Source organism: Spermophilus citellus (genome assembly GCF_964194105.1).
Source record: "Spermophilus citellus genome assembly, chromosome: 2".
NCBI classification, from domain to species: domain Eukaryota; kingdom Metazoa; phylum Chordata; class Mammalia; order Rodentia; family Sciuridae; genus Spermophilus; species Spermophilus citellus.
In genome coordinates this window covers 65,865,088-65,892,456 of record NC_138183.1, presented here as the reverse complement: position 1 = coordinate 65,892,456, position 27,369 = coordinate 65,865,088, and the positions used below count along the sequence as shown (strand labels likewise).

At 32.7% G+C, this 27,369-nt stretch overlaps 1 protein-coding gene across 3 annotated transcripts in view; it reads left to right on the top strand.

The window, feature by feature from the left end:
* Positions 1–27,369, top strand: part of JAK2 (Janus kinase 2) — a 139,916-nt gene that overhangs the window by 85,208 nt on the left and 27,339 nt on the right. For 2 of the 3 annotated variants that reach the window (XM_081279363.1, XM_081279362.1), the window contains exons 7-15: positions 3,282–3,603; positions 4,561–4,680; positions 10,656–10,813; positions 20,023–20,134; positions 22,260–22,446; positions 23,128–23,255; positions 25,422–25,556; positions 26,328–26,415; positions 27,182–27,309. In XM_081279363.1, coding sequence (XP_081135489.1) covers positions 3,282–3,603; positions 4,561–4,680; positions 10,656–10,813; positions 20,023–20,134; positions 22,260–22,446; positions 23,128–23,255; positions 25,422–25,556; positions 26,328–26,415; positions 27,182–27,309 — 1,378 coding nt within the window. Of the gene's footprint in view, positions 1–3,281; positions 3,604–4,560; positions 4,681–10,655; positions 10,814–20,022; positions 20,135–22,259; positions 22,447–23,127; positions 23,256–25,421; positions 25,557–26,327; positions 26,416–27,181; positions 27,310–27,369 lie in introns of those variants that run through there. The other variant, XM_081279364.1, reaches the window with a different exon arrangement.

Genomic DNA, 27,369 nt, shown 5'->3' with positions numbered 1-27,369 from the left:
AAATTCTATGATTTTGTCATTTTTTATTGCTGCATAGTACTCCATTGTGTATAGATGCCACATTTTTTTTATCCATTCATCTACTGAGGGGCATCTGGGTTGGTTCCACAGTCTAGCAATTGTGAATTGTGCTGCTATGAACATCGATGTGGCAGTATCCCTGTAGCATGCTCTTTTAAGGTCTTCAGGGAATAGTCCAAGAAGGGCAATAGCAGGGTCAAATGGTGGTTCCATTCCCATCTTTCCCAGGAATCTCCAAACTGCTTTCCAAATTGGCCGCACCAATTTGCAGTCCCACCAGCAATGTACAAGTGTACCCTTTTCTCCACAACCTCTCCAGCACTTGTTGTTGTTTGACTTCATAGTGGCTGCCAATCTTACTGGAGTGAAATGGTATCTTAGGGTGGTTTTGATTTGCATTTCTCTGACTGCTAGAGATGGTGAGCATTTTTTCATGTACTTATTGATTGATTGTATATCCTCCTCTGAGAGGCGGATAGACCAATGGTTTAGAATAGAGGACACAGAGACTGATCCACAAAGTTACAACTATCTTATATTTGATAAAGGGGCTAAAAGCATGCAATGGAGGAAGGATAGCATTTTCAACAAATGGTGTTGGGAAAACTGGAAATCCATATGCAACAAAATGAAACTGAACCCCTTTCTCTCGCCATGCACAAAAGTTAACTCAAAATGGATCAAGGAACTTGATATCAAACCAGAAACTCTGCGTCTGATAGAAGACAAAGTTGGATCCGATCTACAAATTGTGGGGTCGGGCTCCAAATTCCTCAATAGGACACCCATAGCACAAGAGTTAACAACAAGAATCAACAAATGGGACTTAATTAAACTTAAAAGTTTTTTCTCAGCAAGAGAAACAATAAGAGAGGTAAACAGGGAGCCTACATCCTGGGAACAAATCTTTACTCCTCACACTTCAGATAGAGCCCTAATATCCAGAGTATACAAAGAACTCAAAAAATTAGACAATAAGATAACAAATAACCCAATCTCTGATTCTCTTAACCCATACTCTGAATCAGTATATAAACATATCTTTAAAATTCTGCATCGTTATTTTTGCTTTACTTTTTAAATTGCATGAATATTACACATTCCTTATAAAATTTGATGACACTTTAAAACAACTTATTGAAATTCACATATCACGAAGTTCACCTATTTAAAGTAAACAATTAATTATTTTTTGTTGTGTTCAAAGCATTGTAAAAGATAATAACAATGTGATTTTAGAACATTTTTATCTTCCCTAAAAGAAATCCCATATTTATTAGCATTCAGCCCTCATCCTCTTCCCCCCCCAGTCTCTGGCAATCACTTATCTAATTCTTGTCTCAATGGATTGCCTATTCTGGGCATTTCATATAATTGGAATCAGACAATATGTGGTATCATTTTCTGTCTGGCTTCTTTTACTTAGCATAATGTTTTTAAGGTTCTTCCATGTTGTAGCATATATCAATATTTCATTCCTTTTGAGTTTTATTATTCCATTGTATGAACATACTACATTTTGCTTACCTGTTCATCACTTGATGAAAATTTGTCTTGTTTCTGCTTCTTGGCTGCTGTGAATAATGATGGTATGAAGGGTTGAATATGAGTTATTTTGTGGATGTATATATCTATTTCTCCAGTGTACATGCTTAGGAGTAGAATTCCTATTTCATTCAATAACTCAGTTTAACTTATTGACAAACTACCAAACTTTTCCCAAGCAGCTATACCATATTAGATTCACTGGCAGTACATAAGAATTCTAACTTTTTCCACACTTCTCTGTCTTTATTTTACCCACCTTACCAAGTAAAAGTGTTATCCCATTCTGGTTTTGATTTTAATTTCCTTAATGACTACTGATGGTTAGCATCTTGTCATGTGCTTATTGGCCATATGTATGTCTCCTTTGGAAAAATGTCTCTTGAAATTCTCTGCTTATTTTAAAATTGAGTTGTCTTTTTATTATTGAGGTGTAAGTGTTCTTTTTATATTCTGGATATGTCTCCAAATACAAGTTATCATATAATATTTGCAAATAATTTCTCCCATTCTGTGTATTTTTTTTTACTTTCTTGAAGTTATCATTTTCAGAATAAAAGTTTTAAATTTGAAATACCCCCACTTAACCTATTTTTCTTTTATCTACTGTGCCATGGCATTTTAGGAGTGGATAAATAATTTATTCCTGCCCTGTGGAAAAACATGCCTGCTATTCTTAACAGTTAAAAACATATTTAATTCACTGATGTTTTCTGAATTCTTATTTGATGGTAATTTCTGAAAAATAAACAAGGAACTCTAATTATTGTTAAGTTACTTAGAATTGATGGGAGAACAGATGAGAAATTAGTCCTTGCAGAATGAAATAAGGTGCTTGTTTCTGGAAATATCCAGTAGGATATAGATCTTTGAATAGTCTAAATACTTTACTAGATTTAAAAAAATGCATATAAGGGCTGGGATTGTGGCTCAGCGGAAGAGCGCTCGCCTAGCACGGGTGGGATCTGGGTTTGATCCTCAGCACCACATAAAAAATAAAGGCATTGTGTTGTGTCCATCTACACCTAAAAAACAAAAATACATATAAGAGGTTACTCTGTATGTCTGTGTTCACTAGAAGCAGAAATATTAATTTATTCCCCCTTTTTAGGCTATTTAATACATAGAGATAAAAGTACAGAAAGGTCAGAGTATTTCTAGAAAGAATTATTTCAATCAGAGGAATTATTAGGATTTAAGAAGTTAACCTAACAAAATAACTTATACAAAAAAGTATGTTTGCATAATGAACAACAAACAGCACCAACAAAAAGCAACCATTTCCAAAATTCAGATAAAATCTGGTTAAAATTCAAATAAAAATTTCCATATTTTAGGAAATATTTTCAGCACAGTGCAAAAACAAAAAAAACCTTATAAATCACCATCCCAGAGATATAAGATAATCAGAAAAAATGAATTTTTCGAGACTCTTTTACTAGACTGAGAGTGCATTTCATGAAGAGAAGAAAATTAAAATCTTCTATTCTGAGCTTTATGGTAACTTAGAGTATGTGTACCATCAAATGAAACATTGAGGTTTTCTCCTCTGTGGATGGTTATATCAACTTACTCCAACTTACTACCGTGTTGTAGCACCTACCTATCATGGAAAAAGATAAGAAATTGTCTTTCACTTTTGTTTTCGGTTTATTTTCCAATTTTTGTTTTCTTTGTTTTCCTTTTCTGTGTATGCTCTTTCTGTGTATTCCTAGCTATAAGACATTCTTACCAAAATGTGTTCGAGCAAAGATTCAAGACTATCATATTTTGACAAGGAAGCGAATAAGGTACAGATTTCGCAAATTTATTCAGCAGTTCAGTCAATGCAAAGCCACTGCCAGAAACTTGAAACTTAAGTATCTTATAAATCTGGAAACTCTTCAGTCTGCCTTCTACACAGAGCAATTTGAAGTAAAAGAACCTGGAAGAGGTCCTTCAGGTGAGGAGATTTTTGCAACCATTATAATAACTGGAAACGGTGGAATTCAGTGGTCAAGAGGGAAACATAAAGAAAGTGAGACACTGACAGAACAGGTAATCCTTAATGATATGTTCTCATTCTTTGTTTTAAATTTTAAGTAGAATGACAATATAAGCAAAGTAGTTTTAATTATTTCAAACCTGGTCTTGCACTTCTTCCACTGTTAGAAGTGGAAGTTTCTAGTAACATGTGACGCTATCAAGATTGTATCTATAGTTCTTTTCTCATTGTTCTTAAATGGATTTTTATTTAATCTTTTAAAGACAGAATAATTTCTAATGACTTTCTTATAGTTTCAGAAAAGAGTTGGATTCTGTAAGTGATTTTTAAGATAGTCTTGTCTCCTTTTTACATTCATTATTATTGATAATAAGGCACAATCATAAAATAAAATGGAAAATATTCACTTAAATTAATTTTTATTATACTATATATCTGTTAAATAATTAATTTACTTTTCAAGGTTTGCATTGCAAGTTTTAAATTTCTTCATGTTTGTATTGTTCTTAGATTGTTTTAAAGATTTAAGATGATTTTGTTCTTATTTTTAATTTTTTTTTTTGGTAGTTAGATTTTCAGTTTTCTGGCAGCAGTTCTTATTAATGTTAATTGGGTTGGAGAGTATGATAACACACTTTAGATTCCTTGCTTCCTTTTTTTTAAAAAATATTTTTTAGTTGTAGTTGGACACAATATCTTTATTTTATTTATTTATTTTTATGTGGTACTGAGGATTGAACCCAGCACCTCGCACATGCTAGGCGAGTGCTCTACCACTGAGCTACACCCCCAGCTCTGATTCTTGCATCCTTTAATGTTCTCATTTATAAGTCAGATACAGTATAGTCTTGGGATTAGAATTTTGGAAGAAGGAATCACATAATGCTTATCTATTGTTATCAATAAAAATTTATATTTCTTAAAGAATTTTGAACCAATGTTGTCTCTTTTATAAGTTTTATTTAAAAATGGTTCCATAATTGTTAAATTTTAAATGCTTTTAATTACAGAATTTACAATTATATTGTGATTTTCCTGAAGTTATTGATGTCAGTATTAAGCAAGCAAACCAGGAAGGCTCAAATGAAAGTAGAATTGTAACTATCCATAAACAAGATGGTAAAAATTTGGTAAGTTTGTTTTATGACTAAATAGTGGTTACATTGAACATCTATCAGAAATAAATATTTCAGAATCCAAAAGCCAAATTTACTTTTTTAAAATACCAAAGTTACTTTTTAAAAATATTTTTTATTAGTTCTAATTAGTTATACATGACAACACTAAAGTTACTTTTTAAATTATAGTTATTAATATAGCTCTAAACATAATTATCAGTTCAGTGAACTTTTTTAAAACTTTCACCTCACTTTTTACCAAACACTCTTCCCACAGTTTTTTATACTTTTTTGTGATTAACAAAGCACCAGTTCTTTCCCCCACCCCCTCTGACTCTGGGCTGTGCTAGTTGCCTGTTGTAATACTCATTCTTGACTATTTTTTTTAATCAAGAGGGATGTGCATAATGCCAACCATTCTGCCTAATTAAAGGACAAAAATAAAGCAATATTATATGGAATTTATATGACAAAATACAAACCAATCCCAGGTCAGCTTCACTCAATCTGTAAGACATGATTGATTCTAAAAGATTACTAAAAAAATAACTGACTTATAATTCACTTTATTCAGCACATTTTCCCATTCTTAGATAAAAACATGATAAAGTATACCTACTATCTAGTAGGCTATGAACTTCTTGAAGGCAAGAGTTATATTTTCATGTATGTTTGTACTTCCTGCATTTTGCACAGTGTTCTAGGAGCTAGTTTAGGAGTATGATTAAATTTCATGGATGGATGAAAGGGTGTTTAATAATTATCAACCCCCTTCTGCATCTATAATAAATATTTCTGGAAAAGTATGTTGATGCTAATGTGAATATTCTTTAGTAATATTCCTTATGGAAAGGTGTGTGGACTTGTTGGCTTAATTTATGAAGTCTGCAATACAGAGAAGTTAAATATCTTTCCGAGGTCACAGTATTGATAAAATATTAAGGCTATTTAAATTCAAATCCATTATTTGATAACCTAAGTTCTTAATTGTGAGTATTCCTAAAGCTTCTTAAAAATATTACATTGACATTTTGTTGTAATTGCACCAAAGATTAGTTTGGGGAGAGTTGATGTTTCTTTCCCATATAACATATATTTTAGGAATACCTCATATTTCTCTTGTATCCATGTATTATATTGTTTTTCAGTAACTTGATAGTTTTATTCATTTTGATATATCATGTTTCTTGCTGAATTTTATTAATGATGGTATTATGCTTTTCTGTTATTTATTAGAAGTAAGAACTTTTCTCAGTTTATTTGTCGAATAAATTGTTGCTAGATATAAGAAAGTAACTAATTTTTGTTTATTCTTGCATTTTCCTTGTCTATTATATGTTAGTTTTATGTGTTTTATTACCATTTTTTCTCTTTACTCTGGCATTTTTTCTTTTTATTGTTTTAAAATTTTAGTAAAATATATACAAAATAAAACTTAGACTCATAAACATTTTAAGCATGCAGTTCAATAATGTTTACTATATTCACATTGGTGTGCATCCAATCTCTAGAACTTTTTATTTTTGCAACACTGAAACTCTGTATGCATTAAAAACTATTGCAACCTCATTCTATTTTCTGTCTCTATAAATTTGATTACTCTAGAAACCTCTTATAAGTGGCATCACACAATACTATCTTTTTGTGACTGTATTATTTTACTTAGTATGTGATACATCCATGTTAAAACATGTATCAGAATTTCCTTCCTTTAAAATAGATATGTATATAGCATTGTATGTATGTATGTGTATGTGTGTGTGTGTGTGTGTATATATATATATATATATATAGTCATATTTGTTTATTCATCCATCAATACTCTTTTGGGTTGTTTCTACTCCTTTTGGCTATTGTAGATAACATTGCTGTAAATGTGTATGTTCAAATATCTTTTCAAGACCCTGCTTTCAATTTCTTTGGAGATAAACCAAGAAATAAAGTTGATAGATTATATGGTATTCTGTATGTGATTGTTTGAGGAACCATCCTGCTATTTTCTGTTGTAGCTGTACCATTTTACATTCCTACTAGCAGTGCACAAGCATTCTAGGTTTTCCACATTCTCACCAACACTTTTTGTTTTCTGTTTTCTGAATAATAACCCTACTGATGGGAATGAAGTGGTATCTCACTATGGTTTTAATTTGCATTTTCCCAATGGTTAGTGGTGTTGGTCATCTTTTCATGTACTTGCTGCCATTTTTTGTTGTTGAATTCTAATAGTTATTTATATTCTGGAAATTAACCCATTATCAGACATAGGTTTGCAAATATTGTCTTCTATTCATAGTATGCTTTGCTATTTTGTTGTTTGTGTCCTTTGATGCCTAGACGTTTTAAATTTCGAGGTAGTTCAATATAGCTTTTACTTTTGTTTCTTTTATTTTTTTCTTTCTTTTATTTTTGTTGAGACATAACTTGAACACAGTAAAATACATTAATTTTAGGTGTATAGCTCAATACATTTTTACATATGCACATACCTGTGTAGCCATACCTGGTTTAAGGTATAGACTGTTTCCAGTATTCTCAGAAGATTTCCACATGCTTCTTCCCACCCTTGCCTCCAATTTAAGGTACCCATCATTCTGACTTTTACCTTCAATTATCTCTGCTCTGTTATATAAATGGAATAATATTGTATGTATTTTTTAAAATCTAGGTCTTATTCTTAGCATATCTGAAAACTCATGATTTTACATTTTCATTCCTTTTTTATTCCTGGGTAGTACTGCATTTTTAAAAAACACTTATTCTTTTTAGATATAAATGAGAGTATATTTTGACATATTTATACAAACATGGAGTATATCTTATTCTAATTAGGATCCCAGTCTTGTGGTTGTACATGGTGGAGATTCATTTTGGTGTGTTCATGTATATAGGAAACCTGTATCAGACTCACTCCACTGTCTTTCCCATTCTTATCTCTCTCCCTTCCTCTGTCTTCCCCTCACTTCCCTCTGCCCAATCTACTGAACTTCTATTCTTCACCACCCTTGTTGTGTGTTAGTATCCACAATCAGTATTGCATTTCAAAATTCATTCTTCTGTTGGTAGACATTAGGAGTGAGATAATATTGTGTCATGGTGATACTGATAAACAGTTTTCCAAAGTTGTTATACTAATGCACCTTTTTTCATATCAATTTGTAGAGTTCTTAAAAATTCTGGATACATGTCTTTTGTAGGATATCTGTTAAAATATATACTATCTTCTAGTTAGTGGGTTGCCTTCTTACTTTTAATAGTTACTTTTTATGAATAAAAATCTTTAATTTTAATATAGTATTTTGTCCATTTAAATTTGGCATAATTACTAACACAGCTGGGTTTTAAGTCTGCCATTTTGCTATTTGCCTTCTGATTGTCCTATGAATTTTGTTTTGGTTTTAGTTCTGACTTATTTTGATTGTTAAAATACTTTTATTCCATTTTATCCACTCTTATGTTTTAAGTCAGTATTGTTTTATATTTACTTATGTGTGTCCCTTTTCTTTGTTTTCTGATGTAAGAACAAGTAGGTTATTCTTTTTCATCAACATTCATTCAGTCTTATCCCCCTTTTCATAGGTGACCATCTGTGTGTATGTATTTTTCTAGCCTTTGTATTTTTACACATATCAACATATATGGCATTTTCATTAAAATAAATGTTTTCATTGTCATTTAAAACAAATGTTTTATTTACAAAAATATAGCCATGTTTTATGTATTGTTCTTGAACTTGATTTAAAAAAAATAAAGACTTGTCATTCTGTGTACATATAGATCTAATTAAAAAAAAACTATTGCATGTTTCTCCATATTGTATATATACCTTAACCTATAATTTATAATTAACTTTTGCATATCATATACTGTATATATCTTTAATTTAGAATTAATAATAATTATATTGTTAGACACTTAATTTTGGCTATTTTTGTCACTACAAAAAATGCTAAAAGAAGGCATTTGAGTATGCTTTTCTATATATATATGTCAATATCTCATTAAGAGATATATACCAGTAAGTGAAATTGCTAGGTCAAGGATATAAATGCTTATAATTTGATAGACTTTTAAAGTGCGTCTCAACATTGTTTCCAATGTGTGTATATCCCCATGTCCCTGTAATCTGTGCCAACACTGGATATTATCAGTCTTAATTTTTCTGCAAAATTGATGATTAAAAATGCATTCCTTTTGTTATATTTTATTTATTTAATTGGAACCTGAGATTGAGCAGGTCTTATGTGCTTATATAGGGTAGTTATATTTATTTCTTCTCTATGGATTCCCTTTTCATATCCTTTGACTAGTTTTCCTTTTTAATTTTAGTTGACTTATAGAATTTTCCCCCAATACATATTGAGTATCAATCATTTGTTGTACTGGCTTTTAACTTTTCTCAAAGACTTTTAACATTGCTTCTAGAGTCTTTTACAGTAACCCCCCCTTCTCCCCCCCCCCACACACAGAGAGTATGTTTGTATCAGGGACTGAATCCAGGGGTGTTTAACCACTGAGCCACAACCCCAACCCTTTTTGTATTTTATTTAGAGACAGTGTCTTGCTGACTTGCTTAAGTTGCTGAGGTTGGCTTTGAATTTGCAATCCTTGTGTCTCAGTCTACTGAGCCACTGGGAGTACAAGTGTGCACCAACACACCCAGTTACAGTAACTATTTTTATGGCTTTATTTTATTAAGTAAATATTCAAACATATCACATACTTCTTATTAAACTTTTTGTTCTAACTCCCTATTCTATGTTCCCACTATGATTATGTAAATATTATTTATTGAAGAGCCAAGAAACATACTCAGATCACATTTCCATTCTTTTGTAATCTTTTGTTTTTCCAGTAGTTAATTATTGCTTTTCCCCTTTGTATTTATAGTTGTCTTTCCATTCCCTGCAAAGACTTTGTAAAGTAGCTCATTTCTCAGTATAAAATTTCATATAGTCAAACCCGTCAAATATTATATAATGTCTCTTTCTTCCAGAGAAGCTCTGCCTTGATCACTAATTAGTGGCTTTCCTAATCTCACCTGGAAGCTCTCTAGATACAGTTGTTAATAACCACAGCTGTAATCTTTCAGCATTCCTTTTTTATCATCCTGGGAATTACCATCTTATCTCTCTTGTGTTGGATCCCTGGTTCTCTGAATCCCATATTTGCCTTGTTCTTCTTGCTATGTCCTCTAGTATTCATTGGTATTTTTAGGATTTGACAAAATGGAAAATTAACTTAGGGAAGATTTTTACATTTGATGATGTTGAATTTTCCCATGCAGGAACATAGGTAATCTTCTGTATATTCAAATAAAAAGTGTTGCACAAGTGTTTTGAAATTTTTCTATTAATCATTTTGCACATTTTTTGTTAACTTTAGTCCTCACTACTACATATTTTTATTGTTTTAAATAGGGCTTTATTTTTTCATAACATAATAAAATTGAATATGTGTGTGTATATATACACACATACACATGTACTTTTATATATGTATGTATGTATGCTTTCCCATTAGATAAATACTGTATTTTAGGCTGAGTATATGTTTATATATATATATATATATATATATATATATATATATATATATATATATAATGATACAATCAAAACATAGCTACATATCCTAACATTTTAATTTATATCATGAATACTTAGCAGTGTGCAGTAGGTATGTAAAAACAACTGCTTATGACCTCTCAATACCAACTTTTATATCAGATTAAATGAATTTCTAATTGAGAAGACTCATATTAGTCTAATAGGGGTATTGGAAAATACAGTAAAATTATGATATAGAGTGAACTACAAGTGGAAGTACATGATAAAGTAACTGGGAATCACAGAAGACTTTTAAGCAATTTAAAAAAATAAAATTAGGAGAAATGATATTACATGGAGTGTAGTGAATTTTTATTATTTAGCATTCAATTTACTTTTTAAATGATACTTAACAGCTTATTTTTCTTTTTTTCTGCTTAGGAAATTGAACTTAGCTCATTGAGAGAAGCCTTGTCTTTTGTGTCATTAATTGATGGGTATTACAGATTAACTGCAGATGCGCATCATTATCTCTGTAAAGAAGTAGCACCTCCAACAATGCTTGAAAATATACAGAGCAACTGTCATGGCCCAATTTCGTGAGTAATACCAACTTTAAAAGTAAAAAAAAAAAAAAAATTTAAAGCAAGTGTTGCACAGTCCCTTATCTTTAGATTCCACATACATGGATGCAGTCAATTACAGTTGAAAATATATATTTTAAAAATTTTGTGTCTGTACTAAACATGTACCAACCTTATTTTTCATTATTTCCTAAACAACACAGTGTACTAGCTATTTACATAGAATTTACATTCTATTAGGTTTTATTAATAATCTAGAGACGATTTAATGTATAGAGGAGGATGTATATATTTACATGTGAAAATTATGCCATTTTATATAAGGGATTTGAGCAAAACCTCAGAGTTTGATTATGGAACCAAGCCTCTATGGATGCCAAGGAATGACTGTATTTAAAGAAAATTTTATAAATAGATGTAGGTTTAGAAGTTCTTGAAAAATATTATTATAATTTATGTTTTCTTTTTTGACATAAAGTCTGTTTGCATAAGTCAGATTACATAACAATTATTTTGGACATAGTTTACCATCTGTGTCCCAATCTACAATACTCACAACTTGTTATACAAGTTTAACATTTAGTTGTTTGTGCATACTTAGTTAACTCATAGATGTTCTTTTTAAAAGAACACTTCCAATTTATATTACACTAATTTTGAAATACTGCAAAGGAACCACAAGTCAAAATTTGAAAATTGTTACTATTTTTGAATAATGCAGCAATGCCTTAAATGCAAGATGTATATATGATGTCCGTATTTCTAGATGATGACTGTGCAATAGAACTTTCATCAGTGATGAAAATATTCTTTGTATAGGATATTTAATCCAGTAGGCACTAGGTATATGTGGCTATTTAGCATTTGAAATGTGGCTACTGCAACTGATAAACTGAATTTTATATTTAATTCAATTTTAATTTCTTTACATTTAAATACCTATGTATGGCTAATAACTTCTATATCGACCTACACAATTATAGAACTTGGCTTTAACACTGGGTAAAGCTAGCTGTGATGTATAAAATTTACTTAATGTAAGTTCTAGTTATTTTTCAGATAGGGTGTTCTTTATGATTGGTATCATATTTGAAGAACCTGAATACAAAAAAAGATTTGGTATTCTGAGCATGTGTATTGAACTTAACCTACACCTAAATGTTTGAGAAAATGTATCTTTAATAATATTTAAGACTTGCTGCTGTGCTCAGTGTATACTTAGTAATAAATATAGTTGTTACTACAAGGTTGAACTTCTTGAAATTTATCTTTGTAATTTATATGTTCAACAGTGTAAAAACTCCTTTCAGTCATCCGTTCCCTGGCCCTTATCTCCATTATTTATTTATAGAATGTTTACTGAGGACCTACTAAATGTAAGCACTGGTCTGTGCATGAGAGATATGGTGACACCTGAAATAGAAATGGTTCTTGCTTTCATGCAGATTATATTTTGCTTTTCTTTTTTTTTTTTTTTTTTTTTTTTTTTTTCAATCATTTTTTTTTTTTATTGGTTGTTCACAACATTACAAAGCTCTTGACATATTATATTTCATACATTAGATTGACATGGGTTATGAACTCCCAATTTTACCCCAAATGCAGATTGCAGAATCACGTCAGTTACACATCCACAATTTTACATAATGCCATATTAGTGACTGTTGTATTCTGCTACCTTTCCTATCCCCTACTATCCCCCCTCCCCTCCCCTCCCATCTTCTCTCTCTACCCCATCTACTGTAATTCATTTCTCTCTTTGTTTATTTTCCCATTCCCCTCACAACCTCTTATATGTAATTATGTTTAGCAATGAGTGTCTCCCTTCATTTCCATGCAATTTCCCTTTTCTCTCCCTTTCCCTCCCATCTCAAGTCTCTGTTTAATGTTACTCTTTTCTTCCTACTCTTCCTCCCTGCTCTGTTCATACTTGCTCTCATTATATCAAAGAAGACATTTGGTATCTGTTTTTTAGGGTTTGGCTAGCTTCACTAAGCATAATCTGCTCTAATGCCATCCATTTCCCTGAAAATTCTATGATTTTGTCATTTTTTATTGCTGCATAGTACTCCATTGTGTATAGATGCCACATTTTTTTTATCCATTCGTCTATTGAAGGGCATCTGGGTTGGTTCCACAGTCTAGCTATTGTGAATTGTGCTGCTATGAACATCGATGTGGCAGTGTCCCTGTAGCATGCTCTTTTAAGGTCTTCAGGGAATAGTCCGAGAAGGGCAATAGCAGGGTCAAATGGTGGTTCCATTCCCAGCTTTCCCAGGAATCTCCAAACTGCTTTCCAAATTGGCTGCACCAATTTGCAGTCCCACCAGCAATGTACAAGTGTACCCTTTTCTCCACATCCTCGCCAGCACTTGTTGTTGTTTGAATTCATAGTGGCTGCCAATCTTACTGGAGTGAGATGGTATCTTAGGGTGGTTTTGATTTGCATTTCTCTGACTGCTAGAGATGGAGAGCATTTTTTCATGTACTTGTTGATTGATTGTATATCCTCCTCTGAGAAGTGTCTGTTCAGGTCCTTGGCCCATTTGTTGATTGGGTTATTTGTTATCTTATTGTCTAGTTTTTTGAGTTCTTTGTATACTCTGGATATTAGGGCTCTATCTGAAGTGTGAGGAGTAAAAATTCGTTCCCAGGATGTAGGCTCCCTATTTACCTCTCTTATTGTTTCTTTTGCTGAAAAAAAACTTTTAAGTTTAATTAAGTCCCATTTGTTGATTCTAGTTGTTAACTCTTGTGCTATGGGTGTCCTATTAAGGAATTTGGAGCCCGACCCCACAATCTGTAGATCTGAGCCAACTTTATCTTCTATCAGACGCAGAGTTTCTGATTTGATATCAAGCTCCTTGATCCATTTTGAGTTAACTTTTGTGCATGGCGAGAGAAAGGGATTCAGTTTCATTTTGTTGCATATGGATTTCCAGTTTTCCCAACACCATTTGTTGAAGATGCTATCCTTCCTCCATTGCATGCTTATAGCCCCTTTATCAAATATAAGATAGTTGTAACTTTGTGGGTTAGTCTCTGTGTCCTCTATTTTATACCATTGGTCCACCCGCCTGTTTTGGTACCAGTACCATGCTGTTTTTGTCACTATTGCTCTGTAATATAGTTTGAAATCTGGTATCGCTATACCGCCTGATTCACTCTTTCTGCTTAGAATTGCTTTTGCTATTCTGGGTCTTTTATTTTTCCATATGAATTTCATGATTGCTTTATCTATTTCTACAAGAAATGCCGTTGGGATTTTGATTGGCATTGCATTAAATCTATAAAGAACTTTTGGTAATATCGCCATTTTGATGATGTTTGTTCTGCCTATCCATGAACAGGGTATATTTTTCCATCTTCTAAGATCTTCTTCTACTTCTCTCTTTAGGGTTCTGTAGTTTTCATTGTATAAATCTTTCACCTCTTTTGTTAGGTTGATTCCCAAGTATCTTATTTTTTTTGAGGATATTGTGAATGGAGTGTTTTTCCTCATTTCCATTTCAGAAGTTTTGTTGCTGATATACAGAAATGCCTTTGATTTATGCGTGTTGATTTTATATCCTGCCACTTTGCTGAATTCATTTATTAGTTCTAGTAGTTTCTTTGTAGACCCTTTTGGGTCTTCTAGGTATAGAATCATGTCATCTGCAAATAGTGATAATTTAAGTTCTTCTTTTCCAATTTTTATGCCTTTAATTTCTTTCGTCTGTCTAATTGCTCTGGCCAGTGTTTCGAGAACTATATTGAATAGAAGTGGAGATAGAGGGCATCCCTGTCTTGTTCCGGATTTTAGAGGGAATGCCTTCAACTTTTGTCCATTCAGAATGATGCTAGCCTGAGGCTTAGCATAGATAGCTTTTACAATGTCAAGGTAAGTTCCTGTTATCCCTAGTTTTTCTAATGTTTTGAACATAAAGGCATGCTGTACTTTGTCGAATGCTTTCTCTGCATCTATCGAGATGATCATATGGTTCTTATCTTTAAGTCTATTGATGTGGTGAATAACATTTATTGATTTCCGTATGTTGAACCATCCTTGCATCCCAGGGATGAATCCTACTTGATCATGGTGCACTATTTTTTTGATGTGTTTTTGTATTCGATTCGCCAGAATTTTATTGAGGATTTTTGCATCTAGGTTCATTAGAGATATTGGTCTGTAGTTTTCTTTCTTTGAGGTGTCTTTGTCTGGTTTCGGGATCAGGGTGATGTTGGCCTCATAGAATGAATTTGGAAGAGCTCCCTCTTTTTCTATTTCCTGAAATAACTTGAAAAGTATTGGTATTAATTCTTCTTTAAAGGTTTTGTAAAACTCCGCTGTATACCCATCCGGTCCTGGGCTTTTCTTGGTTGGTAGTCTTTTGATGGCTTCTTCAATTTCATCTATTGATATTGGTCTGTTCAGATTGTCTATATCCTCCTGACTCAGTCTGGGCAAATCATATGACTTAAGAAATTTATCGATGTCTTCACTATCCTCTATTTTATTGGAATATAGATTTTCAAAATAATTTCTAATTGTCTTCTGTATTTCTGTAGCATCTGTTGTAATATTGCCTTTTTCATCCCGTATGTTAGTAATTTGAGTTCTCTCTCTTCTTCTCTTCGTTAGCATGGCTAAAGGTCTGTCGATCTTATTTATTTTTTCGAAGAACCAACTTTTAGTTTTGTTAATTTTTTCAATAGTTTCTTTTGTTTCAATTTCATTAATTTCCGCTCTGATTTTAATTATTTCTTGCCTTCTGCTACATTTGCTGTTTTTTTGCTCTTCCTTTTCTAGGGCTTTGAGTTGGAGTGTGAGCTCATTTATTTGTTGGTTTCTTCTTTTTTTGAGGAATGACCACCAGGCGATGAACTTTCCTCTTAAAACTGCTTTCATTGTGTCCCATAGATTCCGATATGTTGTGTCTGTATTTTCGTTTATCTCTAAGAATTTTTTGATTTCCTCCTTTATGTCTTCTGTAACCCATTGATCATTCAGTAACATATTGTTCATTTTCCATGTGATGTAGGATTTTTCCTTCCTTCTTTTATCCTTGATTTCCAGTTTCATTCCATTATGATCAGATAAAATGCATGGTATTATCCCCACCCCTTTATATTTACTGAGGTTTGCCCTATGGCATAATATATGGTCTATTTTTGAGAAGGATCCATGTGCTGCTGAGAAGAAAGTATATCCATTTGATGATGGTTGATATATTCTATATAAGTCAGTTAAGTCTAGGTTATTGATTGTGGTATTGAGTTCTATAGTTTCTTTATTTAACTTTTGTTTGGAGGATCTGTCCAATGGTGAGAGAGGTGTGTTGAAGTCTCCCATAATTATTGTGTTGTGGTCTATTTGATTCTTGAATTTGAGGAGAATTTGTTTTGTGAATGTCGCAGCACCATTGTTTGGTGCGTAAATATTGATAATTGTTATGTCTTGTTGGTGAATGGTTCCTTTTAACAGTATATAATGACCTTCTTTATCCCTTTTGATTAACTTAGTCTTGAAGTCGATTTTATTCGATATGAGGATGGCCACCCCTGCTTGCTTACGAGGACCATGTGCGTGGTATATTTTTTCCCATCCTTTCACCTTCAGCCTGTGTATGTCTTTTCCCATCAGATGTGTCTCCTGGAGGCAGCATATTGTTGGATTTATTTTTTTAATCCATGATACCAGCCTATGTCGCTTTATTGGAGAGTTTAAGCCATTAACATTCAGAGTTACTATTGATATGTGGTTTGAACTTCCATCCATGTTTGATTGTTTATCCTTTTTTTAAAAAAAAAAAAAATTTAGTTTGTCTCTCCATGATTGTCTTTCCCCTTGCCCTCTGTCTTTACTGCGGCACTTCCCACTGATGGTTTTGGTTATTGTTTTTCATTTCTTCCTCGTGTAGTGTTTTGCTCAAAATGCTTTGCAATGCTGGTTTTCTGGCTGCAAATTCTTTTAACTTTTGTTTATCATGAAAGATTTTTATTTCGTTGTCATACCTGAAGCTTAATTTTGCTGGATACAGAATTCTTGGTTGGCATCCATTGTCTTTCAGTGTTTGAAATACATTGTTCCATGACCTTCTTGCTTTCAGTGTCTGTGATGAAAAATCCGTGGTTAACCGTATTGGTTTACCCCTAAATGTAATCTGTCTCCTTTCTCTTGTAGCTTTTAATATTTTCTCTTTGTTCTGTATATTGGATATCTTCATAACAATGTGTCTTGGCGTTGGTCTACTGTGATTTTGTGTGCTCGGTGTCCTGTATGCATCTTCAATTTGTATATCTGTTTCCTTTTTTATTTCTGGAAAGTTTTCTGTAATTATTTCCTTCAGTAAGTTTCTCATTCCCTTGGTTTGAATCTCTGTACCTTCTTCTATCCCGATGACTCGCAAGTTCGGTTTCTTAATGTTATCCCATAATTCTTGGATGTTTTTCTCGTGATTTTTTACCAGCCTTTCTGAGTTGGCTAGACTCTTTTCAAGATGGTGTATTTTGTCTTCATTATCTGATGTTCTGGTTTCTACTTGCTCCACTCTGTTAGTGATACTCTCAATTGAGTTTTTAATTTGGTTTATCGTTTCCTTCATTTCTAGAATTATTGTTTGATTATTTTTTATAGACTCTATCTCCTGATAAAGATGCTTAACTTCTTCTTTTATCTGTTTGTGAAATGCATTCTCAATGTGTTCTTTCGCTGCTTGAATTTGCTGTCTTGTATCCTCTTTAAGGTTCCATTCCATCTGTCTTAGGTGTTCCTTGAGTTCTTTATATGACCATTTTTCTGATGACTCTAGGTCCTCCTGAATATTTAGGCTATCCTGCGTTGTTTGTACTCCTTTTCTTCCTTGTTTTTTGAAGCTGCTCATGTTGTTTCTTGTTCTGTTTGACTGCTGAGTTACTGTTTACTCCTATAAATTAGTTTGATGCTTGGGAGGAAAGGTATTTGAAGGGAAGGGAAGAAGTCTCTAAAGAGAATGAGAGTAGGCAGGTAGAATTCAAGAAAAAAGGGGGGATAAGAAAAATGAGAAGACTAAAGAAGAAAAAGAATAGGAACTAAAAAAGAAAAAGATTTAAAAAAAATAATAATAATAATTAAAAAAATTTAAGTTAAAATTAGTAGAAAAAAAAATTTAAAAAATATTTTGTAAAAAAAAAAATTAATAAAACAACAAGAAAGAAAAAAATGAAAATGAAAGAAAAACCTAAATCAAAAAAAAAAAAAAAAAAAAAAAGGAGAAAAGAAAAAGAAAAAAAAAACCTAATAACTGCAGTCTTAGAGTTTGATTAACTTCTCTTCCAGTAGATGGCGCTGTGCCCACCAGGTCAAGTTTCTCCTGTCAATACGCGGGAACCAATCACTGTGCAGCAGCTCCTCCCAGACTGGGCGAGTCTCCAATCCTGAGTGTCTAGGGCCTCCTCTTGTGTCTAGTCACTTCCCACTTTTTCTCTAGCCAGGCCCCTCTCACCACAATACTGGCTACACGCCAAGTCTGCTGCTCCCGGGAGCCCTGTTTTCATGAACGACTGGGCACACTCTTCCAGTTTGCCATTCCCTCAGACCCTAAGCTTGTAGAGTTTGGGGCTGAGAATCCTCAGCGGCTTTTACTTGCCCTCTGGTATCCACTTCCCGTAGGTGGTGCAAGAGGCCTCAGCAATCAGCCCAGGTGGGAGCGGTATTTCCGCTTGCGAGACCCGCACCACCTCTGATTCCCTCGGGCTGGCTGAAGCACTCACAAAGAGAGCTGGGAGGTGCCCTTAGGGGAGAGCTGGGAGGGGCTCTTAGAGTTTTCCCGATGTGTGGAGAGGCAAGGCTATGGGATCACACACCTGTTTCAACAAAGTTATCTCCGCAGCAGTCTGATGACACGGTTTCCCTTTGCCGGGAGACTAATTCTACGGGTGGGTCCTTCTCTCCCAAGCCCCGTTTCAAACCTGTGGCCACTACTTATGAAGGCTCGGTAGGCATTTACCTTCGTAGGATGAGAAGGGCTGACCCGTTGTTTCAGCGGGATGAATTAATGCCGAGTCATAGCTGTTTGTCTGCGGGAAGCAGGTGACCGGGAGTTTGAATTCAGCGGGCCAGAGCTCAGTGCGTGTTCTCGGATCACTTGGATTTTAAATTGTCGCTCATCTTATCAGCTGTTTCATATACTTCGGCAGCTCAATCGCGCGGTGAAGCGTCTGCTCTGTGGTGCTCTGTGGGAGGCGGCGGCAGCAGCGGCGGCGGCAGCGGCGGCCTTCGGGACCCCCGGGGAGGGGGTGCGGGTTGGGGGAGGGGAGGCGGCGCCTCAGGCCACGCGGTCCGGGTACCGGACACGCAGGAGAGCGGGCGGGGTGGGGGAAAGAAGTTGAGATCTAAATTTAGAGACTGAGCTTGGGAGGAGAGACGGCTGGGGAGAAAGAAGCAAGGTGGAAAGGCGGAGAGGAGAAGGGGAGGGAGAAGTAGAAGGGGTTGATGGAGCCAGGCGGCTCGGGCTGCAGCCTTACTGCTCGCGCTGAAGTCCTGCTGTACTCCCTTCACCTTGGCTGGATTAGTGGCTGATTCACTCCACCTAGGCCCTTATCATGACACGGTGCTGGGTTTTTGTCGACAGATCTCCTTTAATGATCTTTACCTCATCTTTTCAGACGCCACGGCGCGGGGCTCAGAGCGGCTTACTCACTTCCCGCCGCCATCTTCTCCGCCCTTCCTATTTTGCTTTTCTTTTAAGATGTGCAGCTTCAAAAATGTAGAAAAATTTAAAACTCATTAGTCTCCAGCTACTCACAAGCCTTCTGTTAGACTTTGATATTGTACTAAATGTTAAAGTAGTGCACATAATTGTTGGTATTAGTAACTTAAATTATGATTCAAGAGACATGAGGAGTATTTCTGATATGTTGTCTGCATAGTTGAATGAAATCTTATGAGAGTGAGTATGATTTTTCAAATATTAAATCCGTGATCAGAGGCAAAATATTTGAGTGAAATTTTTTGTGATTTTTATCTCATAATATCTTTTCTGTGTTTTTAAAGTAATATAATTGCCTTGAATTATTTTGAACTTATTGTAAAATAGCTTGGGACTTTAATTTTTTTCTTGAAAGATTATTGTAAACGTATAAAGTAGAGAAGTCTTCTAAAAATTCTGAGGGTTTTAGATTTTTATTTCTGAATTTTTGGATAACATTTGATCATAACATCATGGTGCTTTCTAGCCTTCAAATTCTTTCTTCTTTACCTTTAGAATGGATTTTGCCATCAGTAAACTGAAAAAAGCAGGTAATCAGACTGGGCTGTATGTACTTCGATGTAGTCCTAAGGACTTTAATAAGTATTTTCTGACTTTTGCCGTTGAGGTTAGTATATCACATTTATTAATAGTAGCGTGTTGTTTAGTCCATGTGCTTTCCTCTTCATATTTATCTACCATACAGTATTTATCTTTTTAATATGCAGATTTACAGCTCTGGATATAACTGTCATGATAATGTGTCATTTACCTCAGGAATTCTGCATAAATAAATATATAATTCCTAGTGTTTTCATTAAAGTATAAAATGATATACAATGTTCTTCTATGGTTTTATTTGGCATTTCTTTTTTTGTTGTTTGATGTTTGGGTGTTATCACTGTGTCAAATGGCATTTCATCAGATTTCTGGTGGTCTCTTCACAAAAATGGAAATCTGTACCCTCCCAGGTAGAATAAAATAAATTAGAAGTAAATTTGTTGTTTACTAGCAGCAGTTACTAATTAGAGCAAAACAGAACAATAATAAAGAAATAGAATTATCATAGCACTTTTAACTAGTGATTTTCCAATTTTAAGAATAATGATTTGTAGTTTGTTTTAAGTGAAAAACTGCAGTGAAACCTCATTGTTAATATAGATAATTTTCAACCTTATTTAAGATTTACTTAGTACCTGAAATTATCTTAAAAGATAATATCATTTATAAGGCAATTTCATTGTTTAAACTCTGAGAGCCTTTATAACAACATCTAGATACATTTTACTTTTTACAAATAGAGAAAGTAAGGTAATAAAATTATTATAAAAGCAACCATCTTATATTTAGTAAAAGTAGAGAATGGATTAATTATCAATATAGAAAGTAGATTACTCCATCATTTACCATTTTTTTTTAGTTTTTCTTTTTTAAAAATTAGAACATTATAGTTACAAAGGGTTGGATGTTTCCTCTCATCATTTACTATTGTATAAAGTTGATAATATATTCTAATTTTAGAGTATCTTTTTATTATACATTTAACAATTCATTACACTGAATTATAAATTCAAAATGTATATATAATTTACTACATGTGCCCACTCCAATGTGAATGATAGGCATTAGGGAACATACAATATAACCCTATATTTGAGAAACTTATCTTTTGAAAGTAAAAAATTTAAAAATAACAAAAAATATGACATTGAACTTAGTAATTATCTAGCATTGACAAATATAGACAATAACAAAAAGGATTGCAATTTTTAAGAAAGGTCTTTTGGAGTAGGAAACATTTGAAATTGAAATTGAGGGTCTGGTAGATGTTTTGTAAATGGTTCTAAGTGGAATGAATATGCTTATAAAAAGCAGCTTAAAAACAGTAAGATAACTCAGCAACTTGGGAGACTGAGACAGGAAGATCACAAGTTCAAAACCAATCTCAGCAACTTAACAAGGCCCTAAGCAGCATAGTGAGACTCTGTCTCAAAATAAAAAATAAAGAAGGGTTGGGGATATGGCTCAGTGGTTAATTGCCCTTACTAGGGCATTTAATAGGATTCAATCCCTACTACCAAAAAAAAAAAAGATGGAAGAACAAATTCATAGTATAGCATATAAGACTAATATTTTAAAACTGCCAAATATTAGAAGTGTCATATTAGAGATAATTATAACAAATACAATAGTGGTGCAATGGAATAAGTATTCAGTAACCTTTCTGTGAAATAGATAACTGTTGCTAGGACCTTACAGAAAAAGTAGAGCTTGATTTGAGTTTTAAGGAATGAGTAACAGTTCATTTCAGGGAGGGTATACAATCATAGTAGAGGAATGGCAAATACAGTTACCAAGGTATGAATAGTGTGGTAGGTACTTGAAATTATTTAAGTCATTTAATTTGGCTATAAAATAGATTGCATGTTGGAAGGGGCAGGAACTGAGGTTGAACATAGAGGGAGAAGCAAACTTATGAAGGACCATGATAACACTAGGTTTAGATTTTATATATTATTCATCTAATAAATTACTATTAATTTTTTTTACTTTTAGTAAAAGGCTATATGACATTATAATTATGCTTTTTTTGAGGAAATTCTTGATTATATCACTATACCAGCACTTATTTTAGGATTCACAGTTCAAATGTCTGAATATTCTGTTGATTGTTTTGCGATTTTTTTGACAGAATAATCACTATGATGTTTATTGTGATTTTTCCTCCCTGTCTTTATAATTAAACTTTGTAGCAAGAAAGTGTCATTGAATATAAACACTGTTTGATTACTAAAAATGAAAATAGAGAATATAATCTCAGTGGAACTAAGAAGAATTTCAGTAATCTTAAAGATCTTTTGAATTGCTACCAGATGGAAACTGTTCGCTCAGACAATATAATTTTCCAGTTTACTAAATGCTGTCCCCCAAAGCCAAAAGGTAATTTTCTAGTTATTTTAAAAAAATTACTGGTCTTGCATTGTGTCTGTGGTAGGATGTAACTTAAATACATGGATTTCAAAAAAAATATTAAAGCAGTAGTCCAAAACCAAATTAAATTTGTCTCATTTTATCATGCAAACATCATCAAATAGGATTGTATAGTTTGGTTTGAGTTGTATATAAGTGACTTGAATTTCTGTGTTTGTAAAAATGACATTTTAAAGATAATAATTACTTGGTATAAATCAGTTGCTTACTTATTGAACTGGAAGTTCTCACTACCAAATTCTCAGGTGTTTTTAAATATAAACTTAAACATGCTTTTAGGATTTTACTTTCTATATTTAAAAAATAGATTGGTAATTTATTGAGTTAATAAGTCTTATTAAAATTATTGAAATGCTGAAAAAATTATATTTGTTAAGGAAGAGATTATGATTTTGAATGTATGAAATAATTGGTAAGAGTACTTAAAAGTTCAATGAATAGATACCTAAAGTAATTTTCTAGGAAAAAAGATTAACAATAATGAGTTATTAAGACTTTTTTACATATAGAACACATTTCATTTTATTCATCCTTGGAGCAATTCGTATTTTCAGTGTGTTTTGATGATATATATAGTTATAAACACACACATATATATACAAAAATATATTTTTATTGTTTTTCTCCTAGATAAATCAAATCTTCTGGTCTTCAGAACCAATGGCATTTCTGATGTACCAACCTCACCAACATTACAGAGGCATAATAATGTGAACCAAATGGTGTTTCACAAAATCAGAAATGAAGATTTAATATTCGTAAGTCATTAGATACTTATTATTGTCTTTTTTATCCTCTTGAAACAATAACAGTGGGCTGGGGATATAGCTCAGTTGGTAGAGTGCTTGCCTCACATGCACAAGGCCCTGGGTTCAATCCCCAGCACCTCAAAAAAAAAAAAAAAAACAAGTGTTAAAACAATAACTATTTTCTTGATTTACTATCCTACATATGTTCGTGTGACATTTGGAACTATTTTGTTACAAACCATATTGTTAAAATTTACTTGTAATTTAAATATTTTTATTTCTTATAAAGAATATACCAATCTTATGTGAGAAATTGGCAAAATTAATTATTTTAAGAATGAAAGCCTTTTTTCCAGAAATTTAAAAATATTCCTCTACAAATCATAAAAATTTAAAATCTATAAAAGACATATCTTAAATCTCAAGTTCTCAAGAAATTAAAGGAAATTCAAGGGATTAAAAATAAGGAAATAACTGAAAGTAAAACAGTATATAAGAGCTGATGATTTGACTGTCTGTTGACTGTCTGTTGGTGTTGGGAGGATGGAGATTAGTTTCATTTATCATGGAGTTTAAAATTCAAAGCAGTACAAAGAAGAGGGCCATATGTTAGGCCTGTGCAAGGATAGGAGTTAAAAGTGAGACCATCTCTGAGTCATATCCCTCAAGAATATTTATCCTCAATTCAAAAAATATATATGGAAAAAGAAAGATTGACCCACTTGCAAAAGGAGAGGAAAAGGAACATTGTCTATTTTAATTGGGCTCTTAGGAAAAAGAGACTCTTCTAAGAATTTAAGTCATAAGCTTTTGAATTTTAGTTTATGCTAGTAGTGTGATCTGCAAAACATGTGTATTTAAAGATAAACAAAGAAGTGGAAAACATGGGAAAATGAAAACAACTTAAAATAAGACATTATTGTTTCTGTTGTTACTACTACTACTACTATTTGGTACTGGAGATTGAATCCATGGGTTAAGCTAATCCATCAGTTTAGCCATTGAGCCACATCTCTAGCCATTTTTTTTATTTTCTATTTTGAGACATTGTCTCACTAAGTTGCTTAGGGCCTCCCTACATTGTTGAGGCTGGCTTTGAACTTGCAATCTCCCTGCCTAAGCCTTCTGAGTCACAGGGATTATAGGTGTATTCCACTGTGCCCAGCTTAATAAGACATTATTTTAAAGGATAAAGAACTCTGGTTGGAGGGAGACACAGAAATCAAATATATGTTCATTGACATTTAAATGAAATGGACAGATCAGAAAGCGGATAACTCATAACTGAAGACTATTATTGAATTAAAAGATAGACCTGAAGAAATTATCCAGGGTGCAGCAAATAGAAAGAAATGAAAAAGAAATTAAGGGAAGGGAAATTTGAAGACTAATTGATGTTAAAATTCCATGAAGAGATGGTAGAATTACCCAGACTGTAAAGGCATAATATCTCATGGCCAAGAAATTTAACTAACATTACAGAACTAATAAGGAGTAGAGCTTGGATATGGACACCGATAATCCTGCTTCAGAGTGTAGGCTTTCAACAGTCAATGAAGATATACAAGAAATACTGGTACTGTTATTACTAGTTGTAGCTATTATTTAATGTGAATTTATTATGTGTCATAGTCTGTACCATAGTGCTTTCATGTATTCATTCACTTATTGTTAAAAAAATTCTATGGGAAAGATTGTTATTTTCCTTATTCTTCAGATGAAGAAACCAAGACAAGTGCAGCACAAAGAGAGAAAATAGTCCATACAAAGTCAAATAGCTAGTTAATGATAAGGAACAAGTCAGATATTCTGCCTTCCCAGACCACACTGGTTTACTTTTTTCTTGCATTAGTAGGAAAGGCAAACAGAAAAAGAGACTCATCTATAAATGTAGGTAAACCTTGACTCTAAAAAGTGATAATTACAGCCAATGCAGAAGATTTTTAAAAAGGCTAGAACCAAAATGTACTTTATTCATTAATCCTTGTTTTCTGTCTTTAAATACTTTTAAAGAAGAATAAAAGAATTAATTTAGAATCTCAAATCTAGGTTTAGTTTTTAAAGGAAATATTTACAATGGCCTTGTATTTTTTGTCTTCATCATTGGTTATATTTCCTATTTCCCACATCTTTCTTCATTTTACTAATTTTTTTTAAATCTTTTTTCTTTTAAAGAATGAAAGCCTTGGTCAAGGCACTTTTACAAAAATTTTTAAAGGTATAAGAAGAGAAGTAGGAGACTATGGTCAACTGCATGAAACGGAAGTTCTTTTAAAAGTTCTGGATAAAGCACATAGAAATTATTCAGAGGTATGTATGTTCTTTGGGCAGTTCATGTAGTTTATACTATGTAGAGATGTGATTTCATATGCACACAGATTTATGTATACAGATTTTCAAAACTGTAATTTTAAAAAGTGTGTCAAGGAATTTTCTGAGAATGCATTCTGATGGGGCTATTGAAAATTATAGGAATTTTTAAAATAATAGCTGATTTCCAAATTAATTACTTTTAGCATTGTGTTATTGGTATTATTACATCTCTTCATATCCTGAATTAGTGGCTTTTAAACTTGGCTGTCCAGAGCCTTATGGGTTTCATAGAATTAGAAATTCTTGTCAAAGTTTGGTTGTTAGAGTGATATCAATACTATACCAGTATCCTGAGATAGGTGTTATTTATTTGCAGAGAGACCATTCTTAATTATTTAGGAACCATTGTTTAAAGTTTACATCCTCCTACTTTAGTTCCATATCACATGTCTAGTGTCTCTCTGTATTCCAGGAGTTCTAGGTCTAAGCCTGTTTGACTTGCATTGTTCATAGTACTCTTTACCACTATTGCTTTATTTCATTGCTATCTCCATATTCCAGACTTACTTAAGGGTTTCCTCACCATGAAAATTAAGGTTGATGTCAGTTGCAAGTCCATATAAGGGTACCAAAACACACTGTAGCCTGCTGAGTATAGGAGAAAGTGCATTTCTTTAATGGCAGAGAGTATCTTTCTGAACTATGGATACTAACGAATAAAAGTCACACAATAATTTTTTGCATGTCTTGTTATTTTTCTTTCCCCAGTCTTTCTTTGAAGCAGCAAGCATGATGAGCCAGCTTTCTCATAAGCATTTGGTTTTAAATTATGGAGTATGTGTCTGTGGAGATGAGAGTAAGTAAAACCATTTGCTTTCTTATGCTAGTGTCATACCTCTCCCAGAGAATCCATTCTTGCTTATATAGAAAATTCAATTTCATGATCACAGTTAGGTATCAGTATAAACTATAACTTAGTAGGTATTAAATATTGTTGAACCAGAAAACATTTTAGGACTGTGCAGTTATGCCTTGTTGAAAAGGAACCCAATGAATGAAGTTAAAATGCAGAAGACAGTTAATTCACCTTTTGTTACAATGACTAAACAATAGAATATTATTGTAAACAAACATATTACAACCTTTTATGTTTACCATGGCAATACAGATTTTGGCTTGTTCAGTACAACATTGAAACAATTGGCCCTTTCAAATAATTCCAAATAATTCATTCATTATTTAGAATTCAAAAGACAAAGTATATAAATAAGACTGAATTATTAATGGAACTGACTGGAATTATTAGATATTGATATCAGAAATAGTCTTTATCTGTACTAGAGTAATAGCATATATAATATTGTATAATGTATATTACATGTGATTATTTAAAATATTATATATAATTGTTTATATTGCTATATCTTACTCTTGTGAATAAACTAAAAACTAAAAATTCTGTATATTCATTTATATTTCATTTATATTAATGAATTTTGTTTAGTTTTAATTTATCTAGATATTCAAAGATAACTATAAATATATTTATAAAAGTTTAAAACATACATTTTTAATTATGTTTATACTTGAGCCCTATTATTATTACCTATATTTTAATGCAGATATTCTGGTTCAGGAGTTTGTAAAATATGGATCACTAGATACATATCTGAAAAAGAATAAAAATTCTATAAATATATTATGGAAACTTGAAGTGGCTAAACAGTTGGCATGGGCCATGCATTTTCTAGTAAGTAATTAGCATTTTTTTATCACAACTTATTGTTTTATTTTATGAAGCACTGTAAAA